This window comes from Mobula hypostoma, chromosome 23, assembly GCF_963921235.1.
Source record: "Mobula hypostoma chromosome 23, sMobHyp1.1, whole genome shotgun sequence".
Classification (NCBI taxonomy): Eukaryota; Metazoa; Chordata; class Chondrichthyes; order Myliobatiformes; family Myliobatidae; genus Mobula; species Mobula hypostoma.
This window is the reverse complement of record NC_086119.1, coordinates 37,699,613-37,715,301: the sequence shown is the minus strand read 5'-3', so window position 1 is coordinate 37,715,301 and position 15,689 is coordinate 37,699,613. Positions and strand designations below refer to the sequence as shown.

Sequence of the window (15,689 nt, the reverse complement as noted above, 5' to 3'; positions counted from 1 at the left end):
GTCCCTAGCTGCCCTTGGTCGCACATTGCGCTGGATTTCGTTACGGGACTACCCCCTTCACATGGGAACACTGCCGTACTCACTGTGATGGACCACTTCTCCAAAGCTGTGCACTTCGTAGCCCTTCCCAAACTCCCGACAGCCCGGGAAACAGCTGCACTTCTCGTCCATCACGTCTTCCCCCCTCATGGGATTTCCTCTGACATTATTTCTGACCGGGTTCCCCAATTCGTCTCTTAAGTCTGGAGATCTTTTTGTCAAGCCCTTGGAGCCTCAGTAAGTCTGTCGTCCGGCTTTCATTTGCAGTTGAATGGTCAAACAGAACAAGCTAACCAGGATTTGGAGCAGCATTGTGCTGCATAACCACCAACAACCCGTCTTCCTGGAGCACCCATCTCGCTTGGGTAGAGTACACCCACAACTCCCTGGTCAGCACCGCCACCGGAATGGCTCCCTCAGTTACCAAACCCCTCTGTTCTCCACTCATGAAGATGACATTGCTGTGCCTTCTGTTCAGGCCCATCTCCGTCGGTGCCGCAAGATCTGGGAAGACACATGCGCGGCCCGGCTCCAGTCAACCGACCGCAACCGGAGGATTGCCAATCGCCATCGGATTCCTGCACCTGATTATCGATCTGGGCGAAGGTTTGGCTCTCTTCTAAAGACATTCCCCTCAAGAATGAACCCAGGAAACTCGCCCCTTGCTACCTGGGACCATTCGAGATTTAGAGTATAATCAACCCCTTGGCGGTCAGACTCAAATTGCCAAAGTCTAAGCAGATTCATCCCACATTCAACATCTCCCAATTGAAACCTGTATCTGTCAGCCCTTTGTGCCCTCCTGCCGAACCCCCTCCACCCGCCCGGATCATTGACGACCACCCAGCATACACTGTCCGGCGAATACTGGATGTGCGCTGCCGAGGCCTCCAGTACCTGGTCGATTGGGAGGGATATGGCCTGGAGGAACGCTCCTGGATTCCCCACTCCTTCATCCTGGACCCTTCCCTCATTCATATTTTCCATTGTGACAATCCGGACAAGCCTGGTGGTTCGCCTGGAAGCTCCCGTTGGCGGGGTGGGGGGGGGGTGGGTACTGTCAAGGTCCTGCTCGTTTATTCCCTAGTTTCCTCTAATTTCCTTTGATTGTGCCACGGTTCCAAATGTTAATTTCCCAACTGCTTCTAATTTTCTTTGATGACAGCACACCTGGTTTCCATCAGGAAATGCAGTATAAGAACCGCGGCGTTACAACCACTAATTGCCAGATCGTTGGTCTTTTTCCTGTGTAATAACTAACGTTTCCTGACCACTTAGAACTGTTTGTTCTAAGTTTAGCTCCATGTCAAGTCTCTGAGTTAAGGCTCCGTGTCAAGGCCCCATGTCAAGGCTCCATATCAGGGCTCCGTGTCAAGATCCCTCCTATTTGCTGTTCGGCGCTTATGCCCGTGTAAGCATCATAACTCAATCTCCGTGCCTGTGTCCTGCACTTGGGTTCACCTCATTTGCCACGTTCCATTGTAACATAAATGACTCCAACAGATTCACAGGTGAAGTGTCACCTCACCTGGAAGGACTTTTTGGGCTCTGAATAGTAGAGAGGGAGGAGGTGTAGGGGCAGGTGTAGCATTTGTGCTGCTTGCAAGGATAAGTGCCACAAGAGAGATCAGTGAGGAGGGACGAATGGAAGGGGAGTCACATAGGGAGAAATCCCTGTGAAAAGCAGAAAATGAGGAAGGAGAATTGAAAGGTAAACATGGTGGTGGTATCCCATTGGAAATGATGGAAGTTACGGATTATTACGTGCTGGACGCAGAGGTTGGTGGGGTGGGGTGAGGACAGACATGTGCAAAACAGAAAAGATATGGGTGAGGGCAGCGTTGATGGCGGAGGAAGAGAAGCACCTTTCTTTGAAGGAGGACACCTCCTTAGCTCTGGAATGAAAAGCCTCATCATGAGAGCAGATGTGGCAGAGACAGAGGAGTTGAGAGAAGGGGGTGACATTTTTACAAGTAACAGGGTGGGAAGAGGTGTAGTCCAGGTAGCTCAGAGAATTAGTGGGTTTATAAAAGGTATCAGTAGATAAGCTGTCTCCAGAGATAAAGACAGACATTGAGAAAGGGGAGAGACGTATCAGAAATGGGCTATGGAAATTTGAGGGCAAAGTGGAAGTTGGAGGCAAAGTTGATGAAGTCGACAAGCTCTGCATGGATGCAGGAAGCAGCACCAATGCAGTCGTTGGTGTAGTGTAGGATAAGTTGGGGAGTGAAACCAGCGTAGGCTTGGAACATATACTGTTCCACACAGCTGACAAAAAGGCAGGCATAGCTGGGACCCACTTGAATGCCCATTTGTTTGAAGGAAGTAGGAGGAGCCAAAGGAAAAATTATTGAGAGTGAGGACCAGTTCTGCCAGATGGAGGAGAGTGGTGGTGGAGGGGAACTAGTTGGGTCTGGTGTCCAGAAAGAAATGGAGAGCTTTGAGGCCTAACTGGTTGGGTCCCCTTTAAATCTTACCCTTTTCACCCTCAGCTTACCTTATAAGAGGGAAAAGATTACCTAGATTATCTAGGTCAGGAAATTATGTTGCAGCTTTACAAAACTCTAATTAGACTGCATCTGGAGTACCGCATATAGTTCTGGTCACTCCCTTATAGGAAGGATGGTGAGGCTTTGGAGATGGTGCAGAAGAGGTTTAGCAGGATGCTGCCAGGATTAGAGGGCATGCGCTACAATGAGAAGTTGGACGAATTTGTTTTGTTTTCTCTGGAGTGGCAGAGGCTTGAGGGGAGATCTGCTAGAGATTTATAAGATTAAGAGAGGCATAGATAAGGTAGACAAAAGCATCTTTTTCCCAAGGTTGAGATGTCTATACTGGAGGGCATGCATTTGAGTTGAGGTGTTGGAGGGGTAGTTTCAAGAGAGACGTGAGGCACAGGTTTTTTACATAGAGAGTGATGCATGCCTGGAATGCACTGCCTGAGGTGGTGGTAGAGGCAGATACATTAGGAGATGTTTACATAGGCACATGAATGGAAGGATATGAACATTGTGAAGGCATGAGGGATTAGTTTTATAGGTCATTTAATTACTAATTTATTTGGTTCAGCACAACACTGTGGACCAAAGGGCCTGTTCCTGTGCTGTACTGTTCCATGTTCTATGTAATTATGCAGCTGCAGCAAGGCAAGTAGCATTTCACTTCAAAAATGCTGTCCCTGCTGTTTTGCTAAATATATTTATTGTTCAAACTTTTTTTGCAATTCAAACATAAATATGGGTTCATTGCACAAACTATTCTACAGTAGCCACATGGCTGTAGTTGACCCTTTAAAGTATTATGATAGCAGATCCCTGAAAAAAGCAATACCATGCTTCTTGGAACAAGTTTATAAAAAGCAGCTACCATCTCAATTATGAACAAGAATGAATTGCATCATGTCTATTACTGTTACAGGTACTAGTTCGAAGTCTGGCGTCAAATATCTCTAACAGGCTAGCTTAAAAGAAGGATTCTTGCATCTGAACACATTAGGTATACCAAGCAGCTTCCATGCATGATGGAAGGACAACCACATGCTATACCTCTGGGGGAAAAGGGTTGGATATCCATAAATTACTTGGAATATGTCATTTAACCCTTCAAGCCTACCCCGCTATTCATATATGATTTGCCTCGGGCCTGATTTCCTCCTCTGTTTCCATAGTTATCAATTCCACATATTTCACAAATGTATCTACATAATCTTTATTTGTCTAGTCTCCATAACCCTCCAGGGTGGAAAATTGCAGAGATTTACTACTCTCTACAGAAATAAATTCTTATACACCTCTATTTTAAACATCTTGTGACTATCCCTCTTAATTTGAGATGATCCCATTTACCCTATTATTTCTCTTAATGAATATATACTATACATTTCAATAAGTTTACTCCTTCTGTTCTAAACTCCGAAGAATATAAATCTAATTTCTTCATCTGCTCATGATAAAAAAAATCCCTTCGTCACATGAATTAGTATAACTCTTTTGGACTGCCTCTAATGTCAGTAGAGGATCACTTACCGAATAGGAACCAGATGAGAACCCAGCATAGTCAATTCAGTATAAAGCCAGATTTGTGTAATAAACCAAATGCTTGCTGCATTGGAGAGTCTTCTCTGAAGAAGTCAGATCCCACCCGGGAGGATGTAGAAACCTAATGCCATCTTGGTCGATGGCATGATACGGAGACTGGAATCCATTTTACTAATAGAGAATTGTGGAAGCCAATACCATATAGTGTCTAATAAACGAATATTTTGTTACAACCATGCTGCCATTGGGCTTCTTAACAGAAAGGAATTTGTGGACTGTGGTGCCAGCTACTTTGTCCTCCACAAAGTCACTGAGTAAGCTCTGCAGGTACTACCCAGTAATATTGTGGAGAACAGATCTGTTGTCACTACAGTGAGAAAGTGATCTAACAGGAGTTTAATAGCCTATTTCTGATCCCCTCACCCATCCATCTCTTATTATCCCTGCAGTTGACAGTCAATTAATTAGTGAACATGAACCTAGGAAATCAGATGAATTGATCTTCGTGGAGCCAGTGGACCTCATCACCTTGATCTTCAAGGTAAAGTATTTGAAAGGCTACCTGATGATCGTAACTTGTGGAGGGTACATCATGCAACAACACTGACTTGAGTTTAATGCATCTGATTAACATTCTTCAATTATATGGCGGAGGATATCCCCCTTAGTTGGAGCATCTCATGTTCCCACATGCTGCCTCATTGTTGGCTTTCACAGTGAGGTCTCTTATATTCAGGAAAACAAATGGAAATTGTGTGATTATGGTTTTCAGAATACCTGTTCAGTCTTCAGAGGTAATCCTGAGCTTTTAGCTGCCCTTAACCACAATGACTTTTCTGTCTTTGGCCTGGGAGACTTTTACAATGAAACTCAAAAAGATGTTTGAAGTTAACCACATCTTCCTCCACCTAAACAAATTATTTCCTTCTCAATTGACAATGAATTCAACTACTTCATATAGTCAGCCAATCTAACCTTGCATCTCACATTTTCAACTATCACAGAATATTTTTTCCTTTCTCTAGTTATATTAATTTTAATATGCTCTTTTCTTTGTGCATTTCTCAGACATACTGGTTGTTATTTACTGGTCATTATTACCTTCTTTTGTCTGGCTTCATAACCATTTTAGTCATTCAATATTTCCTGCTTCACACCCTAACGTGAACTTCCTATTTGTTCTTTCCATGTTTTGGCTATTCTCTGAAACTTAAAAGTTTCCCAGTTCTGATGAAAAATCATTGACCTCAATAAAAAAATAAATATTTTTCTCCCTCATTAAATTGCTGAAAATTTCTGGTATTTTCTGCACTGTCCCCTTTACCTTCTTTTTCCTCTTCCTGTTATGACACCCCAAGTTTGGCCATCTGGCAAAACAGCTGATGGTAACAAGTAGTCTCTATTATGAATACGAGGCAAATCTCCAGAAATGTCAATACCTTCTCTTTGGGTACCTGATGAGTCAAGGCAACTAAACCTATGCTTGAGTGCATCAATGGTATTCACAATGATATTTCTGAATTGATTCTTGTGTGGGGAATTAGCTTGTACAAAGAGCTTCACAAGATAGCTATGAACTATGGCAAGCCTTAAAACCCAGTAATCATGTTGCTTTCAAGCTCAGTTATGTAATTATTAGTGCATCCTGGTAGCTCTGGGTGGTATAATGGTGCAGCAACTGGAGATGTTGCCTCACAGTTCCAGCTATATGAGTTCAATTTAGACCCCCAAAGCCATCTGTGTGAAGTTTGCGCATTCTTTCCAGTGACATTATGGACTTCTGCCAAATGCTCTGGTTTCTTTTCACATACCATTAATGTGTCTTGGTAGGTTAATTGGTCACTGTAAACGCACTTAGTGAAGGTGGAATAGGAATGTGAACAGAATAGATTATAAGGAAAATAAGTGGGGGAGTGGGATTACTCTGTGAGCCTGAATAAACTTGATAGGCTGAGTTGTTGTAAACAAAAATGGAAACATTTTTTGGATTGAATCAATTTATTTTAGCAAGCCCTATTCTATTCAATTTTCTTTTTCAACCTTCTTTTTTGGATCAAGCCTATCTAGTCTGGAAAACTAAAGGTATAATTCATTTTTCTGATTTATTTTTGGATAATTCTTTCATGTCTTTTGAACAATTATCCAATAAATATAATTTACCCAGATCCCATTTCTTTAGATACTTACAGATTAGAAATTTTTAAAATACTGTTCTTATAACCTTTCCGATTTCACATTCATCGGATATAACAGAAAGAATTCTAGATTTAAATCCTTTTCAGAAAGGTTCAATAGCAATTCTCTATAATATGATTATGAAAATAAATCCAGATGTATCGAATTCAATTAAGAACGAATGGGAAAGGGAACTTAAGCCTACTTTACCAATAAAGAAATGGCAAAATTTTTTTCAATTAGTTAATTCTTCCTCTATATGCGCTAAACATGCATTGATACAGTTTAAAGTAGTACACAGGGCTCATATGTCCAAGTATGAATTAGTTCATTATCACTCTCATATAAATCCTGTATGTGATAGATGTCATTCTGAGATAGCTTCATTAACTCATATGTTTTGGTCATGCCCTTTGCTGAAGAAATACTGGGACGACATCTTTGATATTATTCCAACTGTTTTGAATATTGATCTACAACCTCATCCTATTACTACAATCTTTGGTTTACCAATGATAGAACAACATTATCTGACCTCCTCAGCTAGTCGGATGATTGCTTTTGTTACACTAATGGCTAGAAGATCCACATTATTGAATTGGAAAGAGATTAATCCTCCGACTACATTTTAATGGTTTTCTCAAACAATGTCTTGCTTAAATTTAGAAAAATTAGAAGCATCATTTACGACCCTTCTATTAAATTTGAAGAGATTTGCACACCATTTATTCAATACTTTCATATGATATAATTTGACCCTTTCCAAATCTATTTTGTTACTCCATATACGAGGAGAGGAGCGGAGTTAACGACACTAATGCTCTTCTCTGAGGTATCATAATTGCCCATTCTTTTTCTTTTTTTCTTTAGTTTTTTTTCTAGTTGGTTTTGATTTCTTTTTTTCTTTTGGGGTATAATTTTTTTCTTTTTTCATGTTTTTTTTATTTTCACTTTATATTTTCCTATATTATATTAGTACTTTTTGAGATTTTGGGAGGCTCATTAATTATGTGTCAATTGAGTTTATACTTGTATAAACTATTTATCAATAATGTAATCCCAATTGCTCTGTATCTATCTTCTGTAATGTTTATGATGCTGAAATTAATAAAAAGATTGAAAAGAAAGGAAAATGGAAACATGGAAATTTGCATGATCCACTGCCAGAGGTAATTGACAAACAGTAGCTCAAATAAACCAATTCTCTAGTTTTAAACTAAATTGAAAAGTGAAACCAGGAAACTTCTTGTGGTCTTTGTTTCTAAAAACAGGAACTGGAATGCAGTCAACCTGGAGAGTGGTTAGAGACTCAGAGACTCCAAGAATCCTGCAAGTCAAGTTTATATACCTTATTGTAACCTGCAAGATTCCAGGGATTTCTTGACTGAAACAGGCAATACAGTCCTGGCTGCACTTTTACATCTCATGATTTTATCACAAGGCCACAAATCTCTGATGTAATCACTTCAGTAAAGCTTTTGTATGTATGATCAGATCCTGGAAATAATGCAACAGTTTCTCCTCAAAATTATCAGGAAACATTCTGTTGAGATGCCCATGATCATTTTACCTCCTTGATCTCCATGGTTTCCATTAAAGCAGCCTAAGACTTGCTACTTGGACAAGATTTTAAGATACCATCTCCGAAAAATACTAACAATTTTGACTGTTGCTTGTTGACTGCAGTTTGCTCTGGCCTCCAATTCCCAGGGCTTCGGGCACTTTCCTGTCGATTATCTGTTGAAGCACTATATAGTCCAGTGCTATCGCAGTCTATAATCAACTTGGTAAAAATATCTAAGATCATGTGATAAAAATGAGTCTTCCTGCCATCTACGTGACAAAATTGACCAGTTTTGCTCTTCATTTGAATCCTTAGGTTTGTAAAATGCTTTATCAGAACATTATATTGTAAATTGTACTTTGTTCGAATAGTGTAAGAGGCTAATGACAGAGAGGCCAGAATGGGAATGGGATGCAGAATTAATGTTACAACTGGCTAGACTGTCCTGAAAAGTGGTCATCTATTTTTTATTTGTTTTCACCAATGTAGAAGAGAACACATCATGAGCAAAAAATTATACTAAACTGGAATAAGTAAAACTGACCCACTGTTAATGGATGTTCCAGTCATGGGACAGTGGGAAGGAAAGAGCTGCTATGAGATCAACAATTGGCATTTGTGAAGATGGAACAATTAACCAGTCGTGGAGAAAGCAGCCTCTTCAGAACATAAAATGGGAAGGGAAAGATGTGTCTGTCTGTGATATCATTTTATAGGATCGGCATTGAATGTGAAAGCTAATTATGTTCAGAGCTAGGACAAGGGGAACCATATTCTAAGTATTTCTGGGTGGGTATGTGGGGTGGGCATTGGGGTTGACGTTCACAGCTGAAATGTGAGAAATACACAGACATAGTTGAGAGTCCTGGCAAATTTTAATGAACAAAGAAGACATCTCAGGATCTCTAGTGTGGAAATTATTGCCATCAAAATGGATGTGATGGAGCCAAAGGAACTGGGAAAACAGACTGCTTACAGGGAGCACTGTGTGAGTCTGCGACCTTGAAATTAATATATAGTTGATAAACCATCTCCTGAGATGTGGACTCATAAATTGAAGAGGGGAAGGGAAGTTAGAGGTGAAAGTAAGTGTGAAATGGTTAGACTAAGTCACAGAGAGACAATTAATGTGTACACTCACAAGATTGTTCTGTGAGTACCTCTTTGTCACTCTGTTGCTTGACTCACTTGTAGAGACCAAAGTACAGAAACAAAGTCCACAGCAGGATACAAAGGTGAGGGGTGAATGTAAAGATGTAAAGCCTTCTCAGCAAAACTATATTTGGAATAGTACTGTAGGTGTATGTTGTTTTCGTTTTTCTATCCAAAACATGAATTAAGCTTTGAGACTTTACCATCTTTCCGCAATAATTTGAAGTTCAAAGATACTGAGGAAACTGAATGTATAATAGAGATGTTGAATGTAATAGGATGGAGTCATTGGAAAGCTCAAAGAGAAAAGTAAGTAGTATAGGTTGGACCATCATGCTTATAGGAAGCAAAATCTGTGAAATGGAAAACAGAAGTAACTAGGATGGGTCGCGATATTTGGGAAAGAATGTTCTGTTGAACCAAGAAACATGTCCTCAGATGTCTGATTCCAAGTTCAGGTCAAATTTTGGAAGCTCCAGAATGTCCTATGGCAGCATAATGGAAGAAGATCCGAGTGTCCCTTTTTCTCTTTACTATCTCTGGAATAACACATTGCTTACTACTCATTCTATAATTTATTAAGATTCTATAATTTATTCAGAAATTATGTAAAATTAATTTTGAAATTGTTTTACAATATACAAATCACCTTCTCCTAGTACATTTCCCTATAAGGTCTGAAAGAAACCACAATTTCTACTAGCACAGAGACAAATACCATACATCCCCAGTACATAATAGCTGTAATCCCTTATGGATCTGAAACCAAGGAAAAGCTCTTTGACCATGTTTCTGTCAGAAGCCTGTTAACTATTGGACAAACTAAGAACACAATTACTCACTTTCAATTAATATGAAAAATACAACAAATAAAATAATGGCAGTAATAATGGAATTAAAAACTAGTACCTGTTGGATAGAAGGCCTGATGATACTGTGAAGGAGGAGTAAGATAACTGGTATATTTCTGACCAGCAGGTCCTATCTCTTGAGATCCTTGAACATGCACATTATTAGGATTTGGTTGCAGACTATAGGTGACCTCAGTAGGAAATCGTTGTATGACAGAAAAAGGAATTGCCTTATCAGAAAATGGAGAAGACGAGGAGGTATCAATTTGTCCAGCCACTAGTCCAATAGAGCTGTGCCATGTACGTGGAGGAATTGGGGTTCGATCTAGGCCACCAGGGTTAGAACCTGACAAATTTTTAATGGACACTGTATGTAAAGGACTTTGATTGTGTGTCGATGACAAAAATGGGTATGGGGACAAATTATCTCTGCGGAATGTTCGTTGAAGTTGGCCAACTGTCACAGGTCCTGTATAAAACATAACAAATGAGATTATATTATATGGTGGTCAACTTTTATACATACATACAGTATATAGGGTATGGGCTTCTTACCTAATAACAGAGCTACAATGCTATTGCTATTAATGAACAAATATTTAAAAATTCTGTACAGCATTACTTTGTCACCACTGTACTTTAATGGAAGTATTAACAGTTAATGCCTTCATTACTATAACTAGTTAGCTAAGGTGTACAAAAACATCAAGCATTTTCTACACCAATTTCTAGTTATAGTTCATAATTTTAGTTACCTGATTTTCACCAATTAAATATTACTTCAATCCACAAATTATTCATATCTGTAAATTCCTGAAGTTTTATTAAAGTTAAAATTTGGAAATAAGCTTGCTCTATCTTTGTATGTTCCACAGAATATAAAGGGGATAAAGGAGTTGATCATTTTTTAAGAGTGAATAAAGGATGGTGGGGAGGGGTCCATTTTTATGACAGTATCATAATTTGAAAGATATTATCTTATTTCGAGTTTCCCTAAATGCTTATACTGTAATGAAATGTGGTGAAATTAGGGCCATAATCATATTGTTTATGGGGTATTAGCACATTATTTGCCCCATTAAGTAAATAAGACCAGAAGACAAAGGAGCAGAAGTCTGCCATTCAGCCCATCGAGTCTGCTCCGCCATCTTATCATGAGCTTATCCATTCTAACATTTAGTCCCACTCCCCCGCCTTCTCACCATAACCTTTGATGCCCTGGCTACTCAGATACCTATCAATCTCTGCCTTAAATACACCCAATGACTTGGACTCCACTGCTGCCCGTGGCAACAAATTCCATAGATTCACCACCCTCTGACTAAAGAAATTTCTTCGCATCTCTGTTCTGAATGGGCGCCCTTTAATCCTTAAGTCATGCCCTCTCGTACTGGACTCCCCCATCATGGGAAACAACTTTGCCACATCTACTCAGTCCATGCCTTTCAACATTCAAAATGTTTCTTTGAGGTCTCCCCTCATTCTTTTAAACTCCAAGGAATACAGTCCAAGAGCAGACAAACGTTCCTCATATGTTAACCCTCTCATTCACGGAATCATTCTAGTGAATCTTCTCTGTACCCTCTCCAACGTCAGCACATCCTTTCTTAAATAAGGAGACCAAAACTGTCCACAGTACTCCAAGTGAGGTCTCACCAGCGCCTTAAAGAGCCTCAACATCACATCCCTGTTCCTATACTCTATTCCTCTAGAAATGAATGCCAACATTGCATTCGCCTTCTTCAACACCAACTCAACCTGGAGGTTAACCTTAAGGGTATCCTGTACGAGGACTCCCAAGTCCCGTTGCATCTCAGAACTTTGAATTCTTTCCCCATTTTAATAATAGACTGTCCATTTATTTCTTCTGCCAAAGTGCATAACCGTACACTTTCCAACATTGTATTTCATTTGCCACTTCTTTGCCCATTCTTCCAATCTATCCAAGTCTCTCTGCAAACTCTCTGTTTCCTCAGCACTACCGGCCCCTCCACCTATCTTCGTATCATCAGCAAACTTAGCCACAAAGCCATCTATACTATAATCCAAATCGTTGATGTACAATGTAAAAAGAAGCAGCCCCAACACGGACCCCTGTGGAACACCACTGGTAACCAGCAGCCAACCAGAATGGGATCCCTTTATTCCCACTCTCTGTTTCCTGACAATCAGCCAACACCCTATACACATATGTAACTTTCCCGTAATCCCATGGTCTCTTACCTTGTTAAGCAGCCTCGTGTGTGTCACCTTGTCAAAGGCCTTCTGAAAATCCAAATATACAACATCCACTGTACCTCCCTTGTTTAGCCTACTTGTAATTTCCTCATAAAATTGTAATAGGTTTGTCAGGCAGGATTTTCCTTTAAGGAATCCATGCTGCGTTCTTCAGGTACTCTGTAACCTCATCCTTGACAATCGACTCCTTCAGGTACTCTGTAACCTCATCCTTGACAATCGACTCCTTCAGGTACTCTGTAACCTCATCCTTGACAATCGACTCCAACAACTTCCCAACCACCGATGTCAAGCTAACAGGTCTATAATTTCCTTTTTGCTTCCTTGCCCCCTTCTCAAATAGCAGAGTGACATTTGCAATCTTCTAGTACTCCAGAACCATGCCAGAATCTATCGACTTTTGAAAGATCATCTCTAATGCCTCCGCAATCTCCACAGCTATTTCCTTCAGAACACAAGGGTGCATTCTATCTGGTCCAGGGGATCTATCTACCTTTAGACTATTCAGCTTCCTGAATACTTTCTCTGTCGTAATTGTGACTGCGCACACTTCTCTTCCCTGCCACCCTTGAGTGTCCGGTATACTGCTGATGTCTTCCTCAGTGAAGACTGATGCAAAATACTCGTTCAGTTCCTCTGCCATCTCCTTATCTCCCATTACAATTTCTCCAGCATCATTTTCCATTGGTCTTATATCTACTCCCACCTGTCTTTTACTCTTTATATACTTGAAAAAGCTTTTAGTATCCTCTTTGATATTATTTGCTAGCTTCCTTTCATAGTTAATCTTTTCCCTCTTAATAACCTTCCTAGTTTCCTTTTTTAAGCTTTTAAAAACTTCCCAATCCTCTGTCTTCCCACTAAATTTTCCCTCTCCTTTGCTTTAACTTTGGCTTTGACTTCTCTTGTCAACCACGGTTGCATCCTTTTTCCATTCGAAAATTTCTTCATTTTTGGAATATACCTGTCTTGCACCTTCCTCACTTCTCACATAAACTCCAGCCACTGCTGCTCTGCCATCTTTCCCGCCAGTGTCCCTTTCCAGTCAACTTTGGCCAGTTCCTCTCTCATGCCACTGTAATTTCCTTTACTCCAATGAAATACTGACACATCACAGTTCGGCTTCTCTTTTTCAAATTTCACAGTGAACTCAATCATGTTATGATCACTGCCTCCTAAGGGTTCCTTCACCTCAATCTCTCTAATCACCTCTGGTTCATTACACAATACCTAATCCAGTACAGCCGATCCCCTAGTGGGCTCAACACCAAGCTGTTCTAAAAAGCCATCTAGTAAACATTCTACAAATTCTCTCTCTTGAGATCCAGTGCCGACCTGATTTTCCCAATCCACTCGCATGTTAAAATCCCCCACAATTATCATAACACTGCCCTTCTGACAAGCCTTTTCTACTTCCTGTTGTAATTTGTAGTCCTCATCACTGCAGCTGTTTGGAGGCCTATAAATAACTGACATCAGGGTCCTTTTACCCCTGCGATTTCTTAGCTCAACCCATAAAGATTCTGCACCTTCCAATCCCATATCACCTCTTTCTAATGATTTAATATCATTTCTTACCAATAAAGCCACACCTCCCCCTCTGTCTACCTTCTTATCCTTCCGATACACCGTGTACCCTTGGACGTTCAGCTCCCAGAGACATGCATCCTTCAGCCACGTCTCAGTGATGGCCACAATATCATACCTGCCAATCTGTAGCTGTACAACAAGATCATCCACCTTATTCCTTATGCTGTGTGCATTTAAGTATAACACCTTAAGACCGTATTTGGTACTTTTCGCTTTGATTTCACTGCAACTTTATTGCACTGCAACTCATCCCAATGGCTACACATTTGCCCCATCACCTGCCTGTCTTTCCTGACATCTTTACTGCTCACTATCTTAGATTTATTTCTGTTTCCCCCTTCCTCCGCTCTATCATTCCGGTTCCCATCCCCCTGCCAAATTAGTTTAAACCCTCCCTAACAGCTCTATTAAACTTTCCCGCCAGGATATTGGTCCCCTTCGGGTTCAGGTGTAACCTGTCCATTTTGAACAGGTCATACTTCCCCCTGAAGAGATCCCAATTATCCAAGAATCTGAAGCCCTGCCCCCTGCACCAGTCTCTCAGCCACACATTCATCTGCCAGATCCTACTATTCTTGCCCTCGCTAGCACGTGGCACAGGCAGCAATCCCGAGATTACTACCCTGGAGCTCCTGCTTCTCAGCTTCCTTCCTAACTCCTGGAAATCTCTCTTCAGGACCTCCTCCCCTGTCTTATCTATGTCATTGATACCAACATGTACCAAGATAACTGGCTGCTCACCCTCCCCCTTCAGAATATTCTGGACCCGATCCGAGACACCCCGTACCCTGGCAACTAGGAGGCAACACACCATGCAGGTATCTCTATCAGGCTCACAGAATCTCCTGTCTGTTCCCCTGACTATGGAATCCCCTATGACTACCGCATTCCTCTTCTCCCTCCTTCCCTCCTGCACAACAGTGCCAGAGACCCAGTCACCGTGGGCGTCCCCTGTCAGGTCATCCCTTTCAACAGCACCTAGAACAAGATACTTGTTGCTGAGGGGGACAGCCACAGGTGTGCACTGTCCGGGCATTTCCCTTCCCTCTCTTGACAGTGACCCAGTTTTCTGACCCCTGTAGCCTAGGGATGACTACCTCCCTGTAGCTCCTGTCCATCACCTCTTCACTTTCCCTGATAAGCAGTAGGTCATCAAGCTGCAGCTCCAGATCCCTAACACGGTCTCTGCAGCTTGGTGCACCTGGCGCAGATGTGGCCATCAGGGAGGCTGGAGGTCTCCCAGGATTCCCACATCTGACACCCTGAACAAAGCACTAACCCTGCAGGCATGCTATCTAATTCTACAGGAACGAAACAGGAAAAATAAGTCTACTCACCCACTTACCTCGCTAAACAGTTGGTGCTTCACTCTCGACTCTTCCCGTTTACCGCCGAAGCCCGTTGAAGCCAAAGCCCTACACTCTGCTATCACTCACTCCGCTGCCCGCTCCGACAGCTGCTCACTGTATAGAGTGGTCTCCTTTTTAAACTCTCCACGTTGTCCTGTTACATCACGTGCCTGCGCAGTCTTGTCCTCCTATGTTTATAAATGCTGCCTCCTAGTACAGTAATCCTTGCACATTCCATTTTCCCCTGTCTTTATAAATGATTCTCTTTTTGTATATACAATTCCCTTTCAAGTTATTTCCATCAATTCGGCTGCCAATGAACTACAGGTTGTAGCCAGTACTCTGTGGAACGTAACTATATCTGGAATCCTGGAGCCATCCATGACTAGCAACTGCTTCTATTTCTTTGCTCTTTATAAGTCAATAATGACCTTGTACACCTCTATCAAATCTTCTCTCAAGCTTCTTTTGCCAAGGAAAACAGTCACACCTCTCTAGTTCTTCTGGTTACACTGTTCTCTGCTGCAGTGTCAAACTCCAACAAAGTCAACTGAGGCCCCTTTCTGGAATTCCAGGTAGAGACAATATTTGTCAGTGCAGTGATTTGTAGAATTTCAGTTTCAGAATTCATGACAAATTAATATATCAATTGAATGCATCAAAGTCCTGTGAATTACTTAAGCCATTAAAATTG

General features: G+C 41.2%; 1 protein-coding gene across 1 annotated transcript in view; it reads right to left on the bottom strand.

The window, feature by feature from the left end:
* Window positions 1-15,689, bottom strand: part of hsf5 (heat shock transcription factor family member 5) — a 95,286-nt gene that overhangs the window by 75,949 nt on the left and 3,648 nt on the right. The window contains exons 2-3 of the mRNA XM_063031742.1: window positions 10,201-10,287; window positions 9,877-10,164 (exon numbers count right to left, since the gene is read on the bottom strand). Coding sequence (XP_062887812.1) covers window positions 9,877-10,164; window positions 10,201-10,287 — 375 coding nt within the window. The remainder of the gene's footprint in view (window positions 1-9,876; window positions 10,165-10,200; window positions 10,288-15,689) is intronic.